General features: G+C 48.1%; 1 protein-coding gene across 3 annotated transcripts in view; it reads right to left on the reverse strand.

The window, feature by feature from the left end:
* sh3tc2 (SH3 domain and tetratricopeptide repeats 2) overlaps positions 1–18,033 on the reverse strand; it is a 148,190-nt gene that overhangs the window by 44,795 nt on the left and 85,362 nt on the right. For all 3 annotated transcript variants that reach the window (XR_015079310.1, XM_085995348.1, XM_085995347.1), the window contains one exon: positions 161–353. Coding sequence is in view for 2 of the 3 variants with exons in the window: in XM_085995348.1 (XP_085851474.1) it covers positions 161–353 (193 nt within the window). In the remaining variant the exon portion in view is untranslated. The remainder of the gene's footprint in view (positions 1–160; positions 354–18,033) is intronic.

Here is an 18,033-nt window from a genome sequence, read left to right on the forward strand (position 1 = left end):
ATCTATTTCATACCATCATCAGATTCCTACAGAAAATCAGTTTTGCAACCTCTACAAATGAAACAGGCAGAAGAATCAAAATTAGTGATGCGATTTCTAAGAGAGGTTCCACAATTTTCCATGAAAACGGTATAAATGGGAGAGAGGTTTTTTTCCGTACTGGTAAAATGGGTAGAGAAGAGCCTGTGGAGCAGATACCGGAATGAGACCCTTTTCATTGGTCGAAAGTGCACTTGCTTCCCATTTTTTATTGTTTCCATTATCCTTGACCATGATGAGATCATGCTTGCAGATACTCAGATCGTTCTCTTCATTCTTCGGAATGTTGGATAAGGCTCTGGTGAAGAAGTGCCCTTGATACAGAAATATATAACAGTTTTAGAATGCTTTTAACAAAATAAATATACAATGAAAATCTCAAAGTTGACATAAACCTATCTTTTAAAATTTGTTAAGGAAAACAAATTGAAATAATAAATGCAATCTTAGCAGTTTAATTTCCTGTGTTGCTAATTTTACTAAAGAAAGAATTGTATTTATATAGCGCATTTCATGCCCTCAGGATGCCCCAAAGCATTTTACAGCCAATGAAAAGCAGCAGCCAATTTGCGCACAGCAAGCTCCCACAAACAGCAATGTGATAATGACCAGATAATCTGTTTTTTAGTGATGTTGGTTGAAGGATACCGGGGATAACTCCCCTGTATTACGTCCGTGAATAATTGAGACACGGACAGCAGGAGTGGAACAAAATAAGTCTTGACTGATGGAAGTCAATAGTGAAACTGAAACAACAGATGCTCACTAGCGCCGTTTATACAGGGGTGGTCACTGCCGGTACTGCAGTCTGAGACCAGTTATTCTCTTAAAGGTACATACACAACAATTCCTCCCCTTTTAGACAAACAGTACATAACATTCATTTAACAACTAAATGATAACTAATTACAATCACAATTACGGTTGCTAGATACATTGGTTAAGTTTAAGCAATTATAAGTTCAGTCTTTGAGGAGGCTTCCTGATTCTGTCTGGATAACGCCTCTTTGGGGTATCAGGTTCTCCTGGCAATGTTGAGTCGGGATCAATGTCGTTGTTTGGTTCATCTGCTTCCAATATTACCGGTTCTGTGGTAGCTGCAATTGGAACGTCGATTTCATTACCAGGTGTATCAGATCGTGGTGTGGAGTTGACGTTTTCCAGTGACTCTAGAGTCTGGTCAGCATGGCGTCTTACAATGCTCTCCCCAACGTCCACGGTATACATGAGAGGTCCTTGTCATGTACAAATCGTTCCTGGCTGCCATTTCTCAGTGCGGTAGTCCCGAGCCAAAACTGGTTGACCTATCGTAAAACTCCTGGTCGGCCTTTCATTCATATTCTGAAACTGCCTGTTCTCCACATCTCTTCGGACGTTTGGCTTAACCAAATCCAAGCGGCATCGTAGTCTTCGATTGAAGAACATCATGGCTAGAGTTTGGTTGGTAACTGCATGTGTCGCATTCCGGTAGGCAAACAAGAAGTTGTCCACCTTGTGTTGTAGGGGTATATCTTCATTACACATTGCCTTGATAGCCTTCTTGAAAGTTTGGACAAACCTCTCGGCCAATCCATTAGTGGCTGGATGATATGGGCAGATGTGTAATGCTTAACACCATTGTTCTTTAAGAACCTCCAGAACTCTTCAGACACAAACTGTGGTCCATTGTCAGAGCAAATCTTTTCAGGCAGCCCATTCCTGGCGAACATGGTTCGTAAAACTGTGATAGTTTTTCCGTGGTGGTTGAGGACATTTTTATTACCTCTGGCCACTTTGAATGTGCATCCACCGGAATTAAAAACATCGAGTCCATGAAGGGACCAGCAAAATCAATGTACACCCTTTGCCATGGAGATGAGGGCCACTCCCATGGATGCAGAGGAGCTTGTGGTGGGGCGTTTTGGACCTTCTGGCATCCTGCACAGCTCTTGGTCATCTCTTCGATTACTCTATCGATTCCCGGCCACCACACAAACGCTCTGGCTAAGTTCTTCATTTTTACCCCACCCAGATGACCCTCATGAAGCTCATTGAGCACTCTATCCGTCAACTTAGGTGGAATTACTACACTGGATCCACACATCAAGGTTCCTCTGCACACTGACAGCTGTTCTCTTCTCGGCGAGAATGCTGGCAGCAGTGGTTCGCCATGTGCTGGCCATCCCTTCACCGTTAAATCATAGACCCGTGATAGTGTCGGGTCATTCCGTGTTTCCTTTTCTATGTTTGCATTCGTCACAGGGAGACATTTGACTATGGTTGAGTGGAATAACTCCATTGGATCCACTGCAAGGTCTTCTTCTTCCACCGTCGGCAACGGTAGGCGTGACAATCCATCAGCATTTCCATGCTGTTTAGTTCCTTTGTACTCGATGTCATATTGGTGTGCCCCTAGGAAAAGGGACCATCTCTGCAGCCGTTGTGCTGTCATTATCGGTACGCCCTTCTGAGGGTTGAAAATGGAGACAAGAGGTTGATGATCGGTTAGTAGTGTAAATTTTTGACCGTGCAGGTAGTGATTGAACTTCTTCACCCCCCACACTAGGCTGAGGGCCTCTCTGTCAATCTGGGCGTAGTTACGCTCGGCAGAAGTTAACAAGCGTGACGCAAAAGCTATCGGCCTCTCTAAACCATCAAGGAATTTAAGTGACAGTACCGCCCCAATGCCGTAGGGAGACGCATCACACGCCAGTCTGATCGGCAGTGCTGGGTTGTAGTGAGCCAATACTTCCCTTGAAGTGATTAAGTCCTTACTCTTCTGAAAGGCACGCTTACAATCATCGCTCCATTTCCATGCTACCCCCGTTCGTAGCAGGGCGTTCAGTGGGTGCAGAATTGTCGACAAATTTGGCAAAAACTTATGATAGTAATTCACCAATCCGAGGAATGACCTCAGTTGCGACACATTTTCAGGCGCTGGGGCCTTAACAACCGCTTCAATTTTGTCAGGGGACTTATGTAACCCCTCTTCATCAATCACGTGGCCACAACACGATATCTGTTTCTTTAAAAATTCGCACTTGGGGCGGTTGGCTCGCAGCCCATGTTCCCGTAGTCTAGTGAGCACCTGTTCTAGGTTGTTAAGGTGTTCACTGTCATCTTCACCTGTCACAAGGATGTCGTCCAAGTAATACTGAGTCCCCGGAATCCCTTGCAGGACTTGTTCCATCGCTCTTTGCCATATCGCCGGAGCCGATGCTACTCCGAATACCAATTGATGATACTGGTAAAGACCTTTGTGAGTGTTTATCGTGAGATACTTCCTAGAGGACTCTTCAACCTCCATCTGCAAATATGCTTGTGCTAGGTCAATTTTTGTAAAACGCTTCCCTCCAGACAGTGAGGCGAAGATGTCTTCTATCCTTGGAAGAGGATATTGTACTGTGTGAAGGACTGGGTTCACCGTCACCTTGAAATCCCCACAGATGCGAATCTTCCTTGGCTCCCCGGACTTATTGCTTAACGTTTTCTTCATGACAGGAACGATGGGTGTCGCCCACTCGCTCCAGTCGACCTTAGACAACACGCCTGCCTTCTCCAGATTCTCCAGCTCTGCCTCGACGGCCGGGCGAATTGCATATGGTACCGGTCTTGCTTTGAAAAACTTGGGAACTGCATTCTCTTCTATTTTTATCGAGGCGGTTACGCCTTTAAGCGTGCCCAGTTCTTGTTGAAATACCTCTTTGGCGTTAGCTAAGGTTGTTGGCAATCGTCCAGGAGTGACGTCTTCATCTTTTTTACCGTCCACCGTCATTGCATGAATGGAGTGCCAATCTAAGTTTATCTTCCTGATCCATTCCCGTCCCAATAATGGTGGTCCACCATTTGGCAGTATGTAGAGATACAATTTCCGTATTTTCTTGCCGTTGTATTCGACAGGCACCCTTATTTTTCCTCTGGGGTATACTTTTTGCCCCGTATACGTCATCAAGACGATGGATGTCTCTCTCAAGGGTATGTGTGAAAATAGCCGCTCGTAGTCTCGTCGATTCATGACGGTTAGCGCTGATCCTGTATCCAATTCCATTTTAACTTGGGACCCTGCTATCGTGAGGGTGACCCAAATGGTTCGGTGATCCTCTTTTGCGATTACATTGTGAAGTTTGAGACAGCCTAGTCTCCTGTTCCCGGATTCACTATCGCTCATCTGGTCTTCGGAACTACTGTCCGTCATCTTTTGTACTCTCTTGTACGGTTCCTTAGTAGCCTTTTTGTTGTCGTTGGTCTTCTTCCCAGACCTGCAAACTCGTGCAATGTGTCCCATCTTCCCGCATTGCCTGCATATTTTGTCTTTGGACCAGCAGTCCTTCTGGTCATGGTTAGTTCTGCCGCAGCGATAACATTTTGCAAATCCCCGTGTCATTTCGTGGGTGCCGTATTCCTGTGGTTTTTGTTGAATTTCTGCAGCTCCCCTGGCTGCTGCTTCATACGATACTGCCACGCTGAAAGCCTTATCTAGCGTCAGCTCTTTCTCTGAGAGTAACTTCTTCTGTGTTCCTTCACTCAGGAGTCCACAGACAAATTTGTCCCGTAGGGTATCTGCCAGTCCTGCTCCAAACTGGCAGTGCTTTGATAGCTTGCGTAGTTCCGTAAGGTACTCAGCATTGCTCTCATCTTTATGCTGAGTTCTCCTGTGGAATTTAAATCTTTCTGCTATCAACAGCGGTGCAGGGTTTAGGTGTTCCTGTAGGACAGCAACAATTTCGTTAAAACTCTTCGCCTTCGGTTTGGCTGGAGTAATCAGGTCCCGCAATAGGCCGTACGTTCTAGCGCCCATTAAGTTTAGCAATATCGATGCCTTTTTCTCCTCCGCTATTTCGTTTGCCTCGAAATATACCTCGACTCTTTCCACATACGTGGTCCAGTCCTCTAATGTATTATCAAAAGCAGTGATACAGCCAGTCTTCGGCATCTTGCAAATCTAAAATGGCACCTCCCGCGCTTTGCCTTCTTCCCCAATTTAACAAAATGGCGCCTCCCGCGCTTTGCCTTTTTCCCCGCTGATTAAGATGGCGCCTCCCGCACTTTGCCTTCTTCACCGCTGTTGTTAGCGCTGCTTTCCGCGGTTTCTTGCGCGTTTAATATATTTTTTTAAAATTATTTTCCCATCGTGGAACAACCCTGTGGGACTCTTGCCTCCCTCTTCGCGGGTCTATACGCAGCCCGGCTTCGTAGCACCGGACGCGCCCTGTGTGCTCCACCCTCTCTCTCTCTTCTTCCCGACAACGCTGCTCAGCCCCGTTGCAAACCACCCGCTCGAGTTCGCGACCGCCGCAGCCCAGGAAGGATCAGTGCACTACCTGCCACCAGCCCGATTAGCTGAAGCACCGTCGACAGGAACCAGGCCCCGCTTCCGACAGCTTCTCCAGCAATCTTCAACTCCGCAACACAGGGCGGATGCCCACGGTCGACGCCCGTTTCTACTGCTTCTTACTTTCTTTTCTTTCTGGCCTCGACCTCTGCTCACTTCACTGTAGGAATGGATCCCAGGAGGTGGTGCAGACTGTAGGTAGGTTCGTATCTGCTCGTCGCCAGTATTACGTCCGTGAATAATTGAGACACGGACAGCAGGAGTGGAACAAAATAAGTCTTTACTGATGGAAGTCAATAGTGAAACTGAAACAACAGAGGCTCACTAGCGCCTTTTATACAGGGGTCGTCACTGCCGGTACTGCAGTCTGAGACCAGTTATTCTCTTAAAGGTACATACACAACACCCTGCTCTTCTTGGAAAGGGTGGATCTTTTATATCCACCATAGAGAGCAGATGAGGCCTCGGTTTAACCTCTCATCTGAAATAAGCACAAAGCAAAGCAATTTAACATCATTCAGATGGAATAAGCCCAAAACTCTAATTAGATGCCTAATCCTAAAATTAGTTTCAACATTTTAAACTTAAGCTTGCCATCACCTAACTATTACTCATTTTAATTTATATTTTCTCCTCTTTTCAACCTTATTGGAGTTGTGCTTGTGGGCCTTGGCTCTTCACCAGGCAGAATTGATGGTACACCTCGTCCCAGTGTCCCTCGGCTAGGGAGGGGAATAAAATCAGCCAGGATGTAGGGTTCTCAAAATTCCCATATTCCCCAAAAGTTATGGATAAAGGGGCCCTGTATGGACAAGTTATTAAAAAGGGCATCCAAAATGGCTTCTGAAACCTCGTGACCAAAACGTACAGGATTTTCAAAGCAAGGCCCTGCAAAAGGCAGGCACTTTCAAAACCTGAAACGAAATCTAACATGCATGAATCTGTGAAAGACTTTGTGAAGCCAGGCAGTTAGGTAAACACAGAATATGCATTCTTCATCTTGGGACAGATCAAGTCAGAATGGGCCTAATCTTGAGGCCATTAAGTTTCTGCATACATAATCGGTAACAGCTCACAGTAGCCATCAAGCCAGGAAAAGGACAACTAAATTTCATAAATAACAAACAGCCAGGATATCGGAGCCATTAAACCAGGAGACAACTGCCCCAAAAGCCGTTAAAGTGGATGACCGTAATCACTTTGGACGAGCCCGCCAAAAGTTAGACAAAGGGCTGACCTGATTTGGTGCGCAGATAAGGGATGAAGAACCGGGTATAATTATAGGCCCACTGGTAGCCAAGGCTCTCTCTTGCTCTGGCCGCTTGCTCTTCACTCTTGCCCTGGGCTCGTCGTGGGCTCTCTTCTCCCTCCCCGCACCACTCAACACCAAGGACGCCCATTACTGCACCGAGGGCCGAACGCGGGAGGAGAACGAGACCCGATTCAAAGACGCACAGGACATACGGGGCCATGAAAGGGCAGACGAGATGAGACGAGACGAGAAGAAAATGGTAAACTGGTAAAGGCAGAGAAGGGCAGCGGAAAGACGCGTTGGGGGACAAACGGCCTAGTTATAAGCTGCCGTTTGATGAATAAGTTGCCGTTCGAAGCATGGGTAGTAAAAGCATATTGACAATATAAACCGCCAACCGTAATAAAACCGTCGGTGACCAAACCGCCACCAGAAGAAGACCCATCGCGACAAAGTACTCAACAAAGACGTTAACGGAGGAAAAGGAGGGTGCTTCGCACAAACAACTCCATCGCCGTGCCCTGTGACCACGTGGCAACGACGCACCCCAAAGAACAGCAAGAGTGAACCCCAAAACCCACAACCAGTTAAATCAACAGGTTTTGAAATTGGTGAGCATGAATCCCTGGCCCCTCATAGCTTAATCTAGTTAGGTATTGGGGGTGGGATAAGGATAAGGGGATTTTAATGTGTTTGTTCCCTCGATGTGCCATGTGTTCCCCATTCCCAAATAAGTGTATTGTTTTTATATGCCTGTAATTATCCTAGTAATTCTCAGTATTGTGATTTTGTTTTGCCTTTAATAAAAATTACGGTTTTCTTGCACCGAACCAGCTGTCTACTCATTTTTCTGTATCGCCGCCTGTACCTAAGTCCGGTGTCTGGAACCCAGGGGTGTGGGAGCGATTCGAACCGCTCAGGGTCAGTCAGGGGCAGAGCTGACTGGGCATGCACGCCACCCCCTACAAGGATTCCCGCTTCTGAACACTATCCAGTCTCATTGCTTCAAATGTGTGTGGATTTTGGTGATGATGATAACAGTGAACTCAGCTGCCCCTGCCTATGATTGAATTGCTTGCTTACACTCAGTGTCTCGGCTATTGGGTGAGGTATTGGGAGTGTTGCTGGTGCTTGTGGCACCCCAGCATGAGTCACTGCCTTCAGGAGAGATGAGGCTATGACTGGAACTAAATCTCCTTCAGCGGAATGAGAAAAGTATGCTTTTCAGTCAACAGAAGGCTAGTTTTGCAGTTAACAGATGGACTGGGCCTACTGCCAGCACAAAATAGTTATCACCACTGTTCCACTGCTGACAGTAAGCCCATTGTTTAATTGCGAATCATTTTTCTGGTGGTACTTGGGTATTTTAGCACATTCAATGGACAATGTAGCTGTGGTGGGGGAACACTGTCCTATTTTGCATAGACCAATAATTGGTGAGATTGGGCTAAACTCACTGCCACCACAAACATCTGCCATGCCCAATGTCCATCAACAAGGAAGAGGACACAGTAATAGGAACATATGGCCTGTCCAAACTAATACCTTAAAGGACATAAATGATACGTTAATTTGCAATAGTCAGATCAGGTAAAAGGAAGCAATAAATCCCACAGAATGTTTCCAGTGAAATAGTGCATACTAGATGCCTGCATTTCAGACTCATTGGGCCAAGTACTAAATCTCAAAACACCGCCAAGCAATCAGAGACACCCCACTCAGCAACTCCACATAGGGTGGTGTGATGAAATATATTCCATTCATCACTGCCTGTGACTGTGGTCGGTTTCAGTGTCATTTCCCTTCCCCCAGTCCTCATTGTATTATGTATTGGAATGTGCTGGAATGTGCTGTGTGTAGGGCTCCGCCCATACCTGGCCCCTTTTGTAAGCTGGCTCAGTGTGGCCTCAGCCTCCAGAAGGAAGGCATCTCTCTCTTTTACGTGTTACTTTCTAAGTTAATAAAAGCCTTATTTTGTTTTGCTAACATCGAGTCTCGGAACTTATTGAGGCACATCAATTTTATTAACTTATTTTTCAACACTATGGACCAACTCCTGAAACCCAAACATTTGGATTTGGATCAACATGCTCCGGACGCATCAGCACGCTTCGGACACTGGTTTGAGTGTATGGAATTCTTCCTGGACAATTCCGCAGCCGTCAAAGACGCTACGGACGCTGCGAGGATGAGACTCGGAATTCTGCGGCATTGGGTAAGCCACCGGGTTTACCCCCTCATCCAAGACGCCGATACGTACCTGGCCGCCTGCGACATCTTAAAGGCGCATTACCAGCAGCCTACGAATGAGGTGTGTGCGAGGCGTCTACTCGCTACTCGCGCACAGCGACCTGGGGAATCGGTGGAGGAGTTCCTAAGCATCCTGAAAATGCTTGGCAAAGACTGTAAGTGCCGAGCTTGTTCGCGATGCCTTTATCACAGGCCTCGGCTCCACTTACATCCGGCAAAGACTGCTGGAAAAAACGGGGTTGGACCTGAAACAGGCTGCGGACACCGCGCGGTCCCTGGATGCGGCCCAGAGAAACTCGGACGCCTACTCTTCAGCCCGCGCCGTCCACGCCGCCACGTGCGCACCGAGGGCACCGCCATCTTGGAAGGCATCTTCCCCGCCCGGCAGCCCGACACCGGCGGGGCCCAGCTCTCCCCCCAGAAGCCCTACGACAGCCGCGACGCGTCGGGGACCCAACTCCTACTTCTGCGGGCAGCCAAAATACACCAGAAACCTGTGCCCGGCGAAAGGCACCACCTGCTTTAAGTGCGGTAAGAAGGGGCACTTCGGGAAGGTGTGCAGAGGGAACTCCGCCGGAAAACCAACCGCCGGAAAACCCGCAACCGCCGCGTGTGCGCCGTGGGAGCGGCCATCTTGGACGCCGTCTTGCCCGACCTCGTGGGGTCCGCCATCTTATGAGCAGACAGCGTGGACGCCATCTTGTATCGATCAGGGCCCTACAGTGGCATCGGTCACAGTGGACCAGACCAGGCCGCACCCGCTATCCAAATCAATGGTGGACATCGAGGTAAACGGGTGCCGGGTTAAATGCTTAATTGACAGTGGAAGCACGGAGAGTTTTATCCACCCTGAACTGGCACAGCAACTCTCCCTAAAGGTGGTCCCGACTCAGGGTACCATCTCCATGGCTGATAAAACCCAGACATCGACCATTCTGGGTTACTGCACGGTACAATTGGGCGTTAACGGAACTATATACGATAATTTTAAAGTGTTAATCATGAAGAACCTATGTGCGAGCGTGATCTTGGGCCTGGATTTCCAGTGCAACCACCAAAGCATCACGCTCAAGTACGGTGGGTCCCAGCCGCCCCTCACAGTGTGTGGTCTGGCTACCCTGAAGGTAAAGCCACCTTCGCTATTCGCGAACCTTACCCCTAACTGCCGGCCAATAGCGACCAAAAGCAGGAGGTACAGCTGGGAGGACAGGCGGTTTATCGCGACCGAGGTAGACAGGCTCCTGAAAGAGCGCATTATTGAACGCAGCAACAGCCCGTGGCGCGCCCAAGTGGTAGTGGTAAGGGGTAGCGAGAAGAAACGGATGGTGATCGACTATAGTCAAACGATCAACAGGTACACCCAACTAGACGCCTACCCGCTACCCCGCATATCAGAAATGGTGAACCAAATCGCCCAATACCGGGTGTTCTCCACCATCGACCTCAAGTCAGCGTACCACCAGCTCCCTATCAGACCAGAGGACCGCCCGTACACCGCATTCGAGGCGAACGGACGCCTCTACCAATTCCTCAGAGTCCCCTTTGGGGTGACGAATGGGATCTCGGTCTTTCAGAGGGAGATGGACCGCATGGTCGATGACCACCACTTGCAGGCAACCTTCCCCTACCTCGACAACGTCACCATCTGCGGCCACAATCAGCAGGATCACGACTCGAACCTCGAGAGGTTCCTGGAAACCGCACAAAAACTCAACCTCACCTACAACGAGGACAAGTGCATTTTCAACACCACGCGCCTCTGCATACTAGGCAGCGTGGTGGAGAATGGGGAAATCGGACCAGACCCCGACCGATTGCGCCCCCTACGGGAGCTGCCCCTGCCCAACACTCCCAAAGCCCTGAAAAGGTGCCTGGGGTTATTTTCTTATTATTCCCAATGGGTCCCCAACTACTCTGACAAAGCCCGCCCCCTCTTGAAAGCATCCTCTTTTCCGCTCTCTGCTGAGGCCCATGCCGCCTTCAAAAGCATTAAGCAGGATATTGAGCGGGCCACGCTACAGGCAGTGGACGAGAACACTCCATTTCAAGTGGAAAGTGATGCGTCTGACTTTGCCTTGGCGGCCACCCTTAACCAGGCGGGGCGGCCCGTAGCTTTCTTCTCGAGGACCCTCCAAGGGCCCGAGATCAGACACTCCTCCGTGGAAAAGGAGGCCCAAGCCATCGTGGAGGCAGTGCGCCACTGGCGACACTACCTAGCCGGCAAACGCTTCACCCTACTTACCGACCAGCGGTCGGTAGCGTTTATGTTCAACAATAAACAGAGGGGGAAGATTAAAAATGATAAGATTCTTAGGTGGCGGATCGAGCTCTCCACCTTCGAGTACGACATCATTTACCGGCCAGGGGCCCTTAACGAATCCCCTGACGCCCTCTCACGAGGGATGTGTGCCAGCGCCACCGGGGATTGGCTACAGACCCTCCACAACGACCTCTGCCACCCAGGGGTCACGCGGCTGTTCCACTTCATAAAGTCCCGTAACTTACCCTACTCGATTGAGGAAGTTCGGTCTCTGACCAGGAACTGCCGCACTTGCGCTGAGTGCAAGCCTCAGTTCTACCGCCCAGATAGAGCCCACTTAATCAAAGCTACACGGCCCTTTGAGCGGCTCAGCTTAGATTTCAAGGGCCCCCTCCCGTCCGTCGACCGCAATGTTTACTTCCTGAACATTGTGGACGAATACTCCCGGTTCCCATTCGCCTTCCCCTGCCCAGACATGACCAGCGCCACGGTCATTAAATGCCTCAACAGCCTGTTCTGCCTGTTCGGTATGCTGAGCTACATCCATACGGATAGGGGGGCATCCTTCATGAGTGAAGAGCTACGCCAGTACATGCTGTCCAAGGGGATCGCCACGAGCCGTACCACCAGCTACAACCCCCGGGGTAACGGCCAGGTGGAGCGAGAGAACGGGACAGTGTGGAAAGCAGTCACTCTAGCTCTAAGGACCAAGGGCCTCCCTATCTCCCGCTGGCAGGAAGTCCTCTCGGATGTGCTCCATTCGATACGGTCGCTATTGTGTACAGCCACTAATGCCACGCCTCATGAACGTATGTTTGTCTTTCCCCGGAAATCCACCTCAGGTGTATCCATGCCGTCATGGCTCTCCACCCCAGGTCCGGTACTCGTGTGAAGGCATGTGAGGGGCCACAAGACGGACCCTCTCGTGGAGCCAGTACACGTACTCCACGCCAACCCCCAATACGCATATGTCCGGCACGCCGACGGAAGGGAGGACACCGTGTCCATAAAAGACGTCGCCCCAGCCGGCATCGACAACAACCACGGCAATAGCAGTGACAACGATCACAGCAATTCTTACCCACCCACTACTCTTTTCAACGATCACAGCAACCATTACCCACCCACTACTCTTTCATCACCCCCGGAAGAACATCGACCAATGGCACCCCCACCAACTACCCCTTCAACAACCCTGGCGGCACCCCCGGCAGAGACCCAGGAGGCTACCGGGGACACCCAGCCGACACCCGCGGCACCACGTCGGTCGCAGAGGACTATCAAACCCCCGAACAGACTAAATCTATAGAAGGGGTGAATGTGATGAAATATATTCCATTCATCACTGCCTGTGACTGTGGTCGGTTTCAGTGTCATTTCCCTTCCCCCAGTCCTCATTGTATTATGTATTGGAATGTGCTGGAATGTGCTGTGTGTAGGGCTCCGCCCATACCTGGCCCCTTTTGTAAGCTGGCTCAGTGTGGCCTCAGCCTCCAGAAGGAAGACATCTCTCTCTTTTACGTGTTACTTTCTAAGTTAATAGAAGCCTTATTTTGTTTCGCTAACATCGAGTCTCGGAACTTATTGAGGCACATCAGGTGGAACTCGGGGGTGGGGGGTTCGGAGATCGGCTGTGGCTTGGTTGGGGATCAGGGGGAATCAGGAATTGGCAGGGGAGGATCGGGGATCGGGGAGCAGTCGGGGATTGGAAGGAGGGATCGGCTGGAGGATCGGTGGGGGAGAGAATCGGGGCCAGCCACCGGAGGATTGTGGCCAGCCTCAGCATCATCGGTGAGGTGGGGTGGGGAGGAGGAAGCCTCACGGTGGGGATCGGAGGCCTGGGAAGGCGATCCGAGGCCTCATGGTGAGGTCTCCGATCGCGGGGGGTGGGCTAGGTAGGGACCTTGGATCCAGGATGTAGGTATAAAGCCACTTACCTCCTGAATGCAGCAGTCCCCACCTTGGTTTAACTGCCGGGTTTCACAAATTGTGTGAAACCTGTCCACATGCTATTAAATTCAAAATGGTGGTTTAAAAAGAGGCTTCCAGTGGGCGGGTTGGAGGCGAGATCATGTCGGGAATCCCATTTTTAACAACTTAACTGCCCCCACGCTCCAAACCCACCCATTCTTTAAGGGTAAAGTTATGACATGGTGTAAAGCCTTATGTCAGGACTGAGTGTGAATTTTATTTGTTGCTGTGTGTTAGTCCCAGGAAGAAGGTCAAAGTGAAAGACAATCAAAAAATCAAATTGTTGCTTTTTTTAAAAAAGAGATAAACCTTCAATTGTTATGCAAACCTATGGCTGGCAGCCTACCCAACTGACAAGACAACTCCAACCATAAAAGAAACAATAGCCAGAATTTGTAGTGGGTGATAACGGCAAACTAACAATGTTTGCCGTTATTACCCCCTTGAAACTGACCACCACTTCGGGATGTAGCGTATGCACATCTAAACACAGAAATCCTGAAGTTGCAGTCAGTCACTGCTCCGACACTGGCTGCACTGTGGACCTCCCCCATAGCCGGCAAACAGTGTAATCAGCGAAATCAGTGAAACTGATGAAAACTTGGGCTTTTCTGCAGAAATATCGCTGTTAAATACCCCATTAAATGTTTGGCCTTGTTGGATTAGGTGCAACTGGAGTTTTAACAGCGTATTGGCTGCTAAACAAATGTTATTGCTCTGAAAAAATAATTTTATGTTTGTGGAGTGTCAACTTTCTCCATTATGATAAAAATTGCAAAGATATTTTTTAAAAGATTATTCATGATATTTCAGGTTCTACCTTATGTGAGAGCCCCAATCTTCATTTTGCTATCTGAAACATTTTTTAAAAGTCCGGATAAAGGCAGATTCTCATTTCCTGGTTCCCTGTCTATGAGAGTTCTGCAATGTGATTAGCCGAACTAGGGAATTCCCACTATAGAGCGCTGAAATCACTTGAACGTCGAAAAAGACAAACTTCTCGCTATAGAGATTGCAAGATCTCTGTGGGCAGCTTTCTTCGGGGCCAGCGGTGAATTATTTTGCTTCACCCCGACCGCAAATTCCGGGCCAATACCTGAATGCTACTATTGGCAAGAACAATGTTTTCTTTTACACCTGTATTATTAAAATACGCAGCAGGCAGTAATTCTGCCAGTTTATGTGCAATTACTCCTATCCTTATGTCAATTTTAATCTGGCTCATTTCACTTTGCAGTACAATCTGGTAGATCTAAGGGTGCATTTAGATCAGGGATGTCCAAATGTTTGCAACTGGGGGGGGCGGGGGGTTGGATATGCCTGTCAAAGGCAGTGAGCAGACCACATATGATTCCATAGGAATGAAAGCTCCCATATGCAAAAATGTGAGACCCCTCCACACACAAAAAATGCAAGATCAGCCACACACAAAAATTCAAGCTCCTCCTTCCCTGTCCCAATTAAAGCAGAAGAGCTATTGAGCTACAAGAGCTTGGTCTCATTGTTAGTAATGTGAATGGGAAGTGGAAATAGATCCTTGAGTGTATGTACTCCAGCTAGCCATGAGATGCAGGTGACCCTGATATTAATTAGAAAGGTTTTATATGGAGGATAAAATGGGTGAGAGTTGCACATGATGTCTCGAGAGGTAGAAGAGGACATGGTCAAGGGGAGCCACTGTAATGGAGGAATGGCCTGCAGTCTCTATAGGTTCAGGGTAGTGGAGGGTAGATTTTTACTGTCAAGCCAGAAAGAGAGGAGCTGGGAAACTCAGAGTTACAAGTGATGAGTTGCGAGTGTAACCGGGGAGTTTTGGCAGTAATCACAGACAGGAGTAGCCAACAAGCTGTAGAGGAAGTGTGCTCTGAGGGGAGAGCAGCCCTGGGGCCTCTAATGGAGCTGGAGAGAGAACAAGAGGAGCTATCTGATGTATAGGGGAGTTGCAGAGGAGAGGTTGTTGGGCACGTAGTGGAGATTGAAGGCACAGGAAAAGCAAAAGGCAAATCTTTGGAGGAGAGCAGAAAGTAGCGGCGGTGACGATAAGGTTGTGCGAATCAAGATTTGGATTAGGGTGACTCAGATAGCAGGATGAGTGGAGTGGCAGTGGGAATTGAGGTCTCCAAGCTTTCAGGTCTGCCTGGTGGTGCAGAACTGACTCTCCCAGTCTTCTGAAGTTTGAAAACATGGAAGACTGATAAAGGTTGATTCCTAATCAGTGCAAAAGGCTGCCCCTTATTGATCAAAATCCACCTATCAGGGAGCAGTCTCCAGGCCTGGGTGGTTTAAAGAACTGAAATCAAAAGAAGCGTGCAGCGATGAGCTGGAACAGCAATGAGTTCATGGGCCTTATCAAAGGAGCTCATAGACTGCATTTGGACAGCCTGATTTAGATTGCAGTTCAAGAGCAGTAGCTGTAGTTTGGGAGTACATAGTTTATACTGCCTGGCTGAAACTTCAGTTTTGCTGCCCAGTGATGGGTTCTGTACATGCTTTTTTACATGTGTGCACATCTCTTCTCCCAGCACTTGTTTAAACAATTATATTGGCCCAGAAATTCGGGTCTCCACGGGTGAGTACGCATGGGGCACTCACCCGTAGGCCCAATGGAAGTGCCGGTTTCGTGCATGCACTGCGCATGCGCTGTAAACCGGAACTTCCGTTCCCTTGAAAGGGGTGGAACGCGTGCGCCGGAGAGGCAGTGCATGCGCATTGAACTTACGGTTTTTTTGCAGGTTTCTCCGGGAGGGTAAGTCTCCAGCAGTTACACTTTTAAAAAGCAGGCGCAAGGCCTGCTTTTAACAAGGTAAGTGGTGAATTAATTAAAATTAAAACATTTTTTCCACAGGTTTATTATTTTTAAATACTTTAAAGAAAGGTAAGTTTATTTTAGCCCCGTTAGAAAATGTAATTAATTTTTTCAAAAATTTAAATTATTGGCCCAGAAATTCAGGTCCCAACGCGTGAGTACACACGGGGTACTCACGCGTAGGCCCAACAAAAGTGCTGGTTTTGTGCATGCACTGCGCATGTGCGGGAAACCGGCACTTCCGTTCCCCTGAAAGAAGGGGTTCCGAGGTGGAACGCGTGTGCCGGAGAGGCAGTGCGTGCGCATTGAACTTACGTTTTTTTTGCAGGTTTTTTCGGGAGGGTAAGTCTCCAGCAGTTACACATTTAAAAAGCAGGGGCAAGGCCAGCTTTTAACAAGGTAAGTGGTGAATTAATTAAAATTAAAACATTTTTTCCACAGGTTTATTATTTTTAAATACTTTAAAGAAAGGTATAAAAGATGTAATAGCAGAGCACTTGGAAAGCAGTGACAGGATCGGACAAAGTCAGCATGGATTTACAAAAGGTAAATCATGCTTGACTAATCTACTGGAATTTTTTGAGGATGTAACTGGTAAAATAGATAAGGGAGAACCAGTGGATGTGGTGTATTTGGACTTTCAGAAGGCTTTTGATAAGGTCCCGCATAAGAGATTAGCGTGCAAAATTAAGGCACATGGGATTGGGGGCAAGGTATTGACTTGGATAGAGAACTGGTTGGCGGACAGAAAGCAAAGAGTTGGAATAAACGGGTCGTTTTCCGAGTGGCAGGCAGTGACTAGTGGGGTACCGCAAGGATCGGTCCTAGGACCCCAGCTGTTCACAATATATATTAATGATCTGGACGAGGGAATTGGATGTAATATCTCCAAATTTGCAGATGACACAAAGCTGGGTGGGAGGGTATGCTGCGAGGAGGATGTCATGAAACTCCAGTACGATTTGGACAGGTTAGGTGATTGAGCAGAAACATGGCAAATGCACTATAATGTGGATAAATTTGAGGTTATCCTCTTTGGTGGCAAAAACAGGAAGGCACATTATTATTTGAATGGCAATAGATTGGGAGAAGGGGAAGTGCAAAGAGACCTGGGTGTTCTTGTGCAACAGTCGCTGAAGGTAAGCATGCAGGTGCAGCAGGCGGTTAAGAAGGCAAATGGTATGTTGGCCTTCGTAGCAAGAGGGTTCGAGTACAGGAACAAGGATGTCTTGCTACAGTTGTACAGGGCCTTGGTGAGACCGCACTGTAGTGTCCGAGTATAAATGATACATGGACTGCAGGAGAACAATAATAACAGGTATTTACTGAACAGAGGGTAACTTAAGACTGAAATACAGAAGCCTGCTATGGCTTTATATACAGGGGTGGTCACTGCCGGTACTGCAGTATAGAATCAGTTCTTCTCTTAAAGGTACATACACAACAATTCCTCCCCTTTTAGATAAACAGTACATAACATTCATTTAACAACTAAATAATAACTAATTACAATTACATTTTCTCTTACTATATACATCAACTGAAATAATCATTTATAAGTTCCGTCTTTAAGGAGGCTTCCTGATCCTGACTGGATAGCGCCTTTCTCGAGTATCCTGTTCTTGCGGCGGAGTTGATTCTGGCTCATTGTCATTGGTTGGTTCGTCAGCTTCCAATACCACTGCTTCTGAGGTAGACGCAATCTGTACTTCGGGTTGATTACCAGGTGCACCTGCTCGTGGTATGGGTTTGGCTTGTTCCTGTGACTCTAGAATCTGGTCAGCATGGCGTCTCACGATGCTCTCTCCAACATCCACTGTGTACATTAGTGGTCCCTGCTGTGTGCATATCGTTCCTGGCTGCCATTTTTCTGTTCGGTAGTTGCGGGCCAAGACTGGTTGCCCTATCTTGAAGCTCCTGGTTGGCTTCTCATTTATGTGCTGGAATTGCTTATCCTCAACATCTCGTCTTATGTTTGGTTTGAGCAAATCCAGGCGACATCTTAGCCTTCGGTTGAAGAACATTATGGCTGGAGCTTGGTTGGTGACTGCATGTGTCGCATTCCGGTAAGCAAACAAGGAATTATCCACCTTGTGTTTTAGTGGTATGTCATCATTATGCATTGCCTTTATTGCCTTTTTAAA

Source organism: Somniosus microcephalus, chromosome 8, assembly GCF_052327205.1.
Source record: "Somniosus microcephalus isolate GS21.2 chromosome 8, FLI_Smic_1.0, whole genome shotgun sequence".
In the NCBI taxonomy this organism is placed as follows: Eukaryota; Metazoa; Chordata; class Chondrichthyes; order Squaliformes; family Somniosidae; genus Somniosus; species Somniosus microcephalus.